Raw genomic sequence first — 3,024 nt, 5'->3', positions numbered from 1 at the left:
TTTTTTTGGACTGAGGGAGTATATGCTACTATTACTAGTTTTACATTGTAGGACGCAATGTAATTTGTTTAGACTACGTGTAAATTTCTTTTTTGAGTGGTGTAAACTTATCTGTTTGTTGGTGTAATTTGCTTTTAGTTTGTAAATCTTCATTCTGGAATTTGTATTTCTTTTTTTTGAATTTGTTCTAATTTGCCTTCCATAGAATAGATCTGGTTATTTTTCTTTTATTTTTATTGCATTTTTAAATCTGCTATCTGGAATTTGTATTTCTTTCTGTTTTATTTGAATTTCTTCCAATTTGTCTTACGTAGAAAAAATCTGGTAATATTTCTTTTATTTTAATTTGCCTTTTGTATATTTTTTATGTTTTATTTATTTGAATTTATTTGATTTGCATTTTCTAAATATTATCTATTAATTTGTTTTTTATTTGGCCATTGGATCCGTATAATGAGGTTTTTGAAAATCGGGTGATTCCTGTATTCAAATCACTCGATTCTATCTGCTTTGCAGAACTATGTGATTTGTAGCCCTCTATCACTCGGGTGTTAGGAGGGTAAAAATCACCCGAGTCTACAGTAGGCACTTTTTTATATTCTAGGATTTATTGTGAGAAAAACATTGTTCCGGCTGAATTATTGTGAGAGAAAAACACTGTTCCGACTGAAAAAAGAAGCCGAACAAGTCGAATATAGGGTAAGCCGAACAGGGCCAATAGATGAGGCTATATCAGTATTAGATTGTGGTCTGTATGTCTTTGTAATGCGAGATTTATTCTTATCTTAGAAAATAAAAATCTTAGAACTTTAATGCATGATTTATTCTTAAAAAATAAAATCTTATAACATCGAAGTTTTTTTGACAGTGTTTGTTTTTGACAGAGTGAGTAAGACGCACCAACAAGCGGCTCTTGATGCAGCAAAGCGTGTCCTCTCGTACGGCACCAACATAGAGACGGTGGATATTCTTGCCGTTGCTACCAATGGTCCCATACGAGTTTTTCAAATACCAATTTTAGGATGATGTTAATGCTAATTACGTCTCGTACTAGCAAGGAGCTACGTTATTCAGTAGAGGTGGGCAACGAGCTAGATTGTTTGGTAGCGGCAGGCTAAGGATCTGCCTAGTGATTTCGGTAGAGGCAGGCTAAACCTAGCAATTTTTTGGTTGGTCATTGTCTAATAATATAGTATTGGGAAAATGGTGTTCTTGCCCTTATGTAGGAGTCCAATTGTGATTTTGCCCTTGTTTTTTTAACTTTGTGATTTTGCCCTTGCTATTTTGAATTGAATCGTCCGTTTACCCCTGGTTTGGATGCCGTCAGATGATCATGGAATAAATGAATTAAAAAATTCAAAATCTGAAAAAAAACAAAGGCAAAAAGACCAAATTACCCCTTATCCTTATATTCAGCCTCAAACTGTGCTCACGGGCCAGGCTGCATCGACCGGGGCAGTCGGGGCATCCGGCGGCGGCGTTGGCAGCGCACGGCGCACGGTGCGGCAACGGCTCCCGGCGGCGGGTCCCGCGCCGCCGCGGCGGTGCTGCTGAACAAGCTGGTCCTCACGTCGTCCGACTCCGCCTCCGCGCTCGTCACCGCCGCCGCCCGCCTCGCGGGCTCGCTCGACCTCGCCGCCGCGCTGCCGCTGGGCGACGAGGCCCCGGTGGCCGCGGCGTCCGCGCCCGCCGCCGTCGCGCTCGCGGCGCTGATCGACTGCTGCGCCGCGCCGCTGGCCCGCGTCGCCGATGCCGTCGCCGCGCTGTCGTGCGAGGCCGCGCGCGGGGACGCCGCCGCGGCCTTCGACGTGCCGGCCTCCGGCGACGGGCTCTCCTCCAAGGATGAGGCCGACGTCGCCGCCGACATCAAGGTCCTCGTCTTCGGCTCCAAGCTTGTCGGCGCTGCCGCCGGGGGCGCCCCCGCCGCCGCCACGTTCGCCAAGGTGCCCGCCTTGAACGGGATCTTCCGCCAGGCGGTGCGGGCGCTGCACGCCTTAGTACGCATCGAGCTCAACGCGCCCGTGAAATTGGGGAAGAGGGACGCCGGTGAAACCGGTGAGGGAAAGGAGGAGGCACTGGTGGTGCTAGCCACGCAGCTCGCTAGAGCTGTGCAGGCACTGTGCAAGCTGAGCGTCGCCCGGGCAAGGCTCTGTGCGGAGAGCATTGCTGATGCCGAGCTTCGAGTGAAGCTTACTGGTGGCGTTAGCGTGGATGATTTGAAGGGGATGCTTGACAAGGTTTTGATTGATTCAGATGCTGTGTCGGTCTTGAAGGGGGTGTACAACCACTTGCTCAAGTTCAGGGACTTTCTTGCCTGGGAAGCAGCTGTGGCCATGGTAGTAATTGGAGCAGACAGTTCAATTGAGAAGCCACAAGCTGCTGCTGAGAATGAAGCAGCCAGTTCAACTGAGAAGCCACAGGCTGGTGGGGACAAAGCAAAGGGTGACAAGAAGAGCAAGAAGAAGAAAACTTTGGGGAAGGGTACTTCTGCTGGGCTGATGCTGCTTAGGGATCATGTGACAAATGGAAGTACTGTTGCTTCTGTAAATTCTGTGTTGGTTGCAGAGTGGGCAACCTCTCTCTCATCGCTATTTGATCCCAAATGTCTCGGATTGGAGTCCCTTGTGGAGAAGGTGAAGGAGATTGTTGAGAGCAATGAAGTCAGGAGATTGCCTAAAATTCCAAAGGTGAGAATCATACTATTCGCAGATAGTGCTGTTTTATTTGTATGGTCTGATTAGTAGTATTCAGATTGTAATGTTGTTCCCTTTCCTCATTTTTCTAAATGTTTATGCTTACTGCTGTTAGGGTACACGTGACTTTGGGAAAGAGCAAATGACGATAAGGGAGCGAGCATTTTCAATTATAACTAGTGTATTCAAGATGCATGGTGCTACTGCACTTGATACACCAGTATTTGAGCTGAGAGAAACCCTTATGGGCAAGTATGGTGAAGACTCAAAGTTGATATATGACCTGGCTGATCAGGTATTGTTTCAGTGTCCTCTCACATTTTAGCTTGGT

The 3,024-nt window shown here is 46.8% G+C and overlaps 1 protein-coding gene across 1 annotated transcript; it reads left to right on the top strand.

Moving 5' to 3' along the window:
• Window positions 1-453: 453 nt before the first annotated feature.
• On the top strand, window positions 454-2,741 carry LOC136526119 (histidine--tRNA ligase, cytoplasmic-like). The gene is made up of 3 exons (XM_066518885.1): window positions 454-458; window positions 885-988; window positions 1,441-2,741. Exons 1-3 carry the CDS (start codon window positions 454-456, stop codon window positions 2,739-2,741), a joined length of 1,410 nt encoding a protein of 469 aa, XP_066374982.1.
• The last annotated feature ends 283 nt before the right edge of the window (window positions 2,742-3,024 follow it).

This window comes from Miscanthus floridulus, chromosome 19 (genome assembly GCF_019320115.1).
Source record: "Miscanthus floridulus cultivar M001 chromosome 19, ASM1932011v1, whole genome shotgun sequence".
NCBI lineage: Eukaryota > Viridiplantae > Streptophyta > Magnoliopsida > Poales > Poaceae > Miscanthus > Miscanthus floridulus.
Note: the sequence above shows the minus strand (reverse complement) of the source record. Positions and strands in the feature narration are given on the sequence as shown.

What these genes read in the sequence shown, in the direction of transcription:
- LOC136526119 (XM_066518885.1), top strand. An exon ending in TCTTGCCGTTGCTACCAATG is followed by an intron (nt 989 to 1,440) that starts GTCCCATACGAG and finishes CTCACGGGCCAG; the next exon opens with GCTGCATCGACCGGGGCAGT.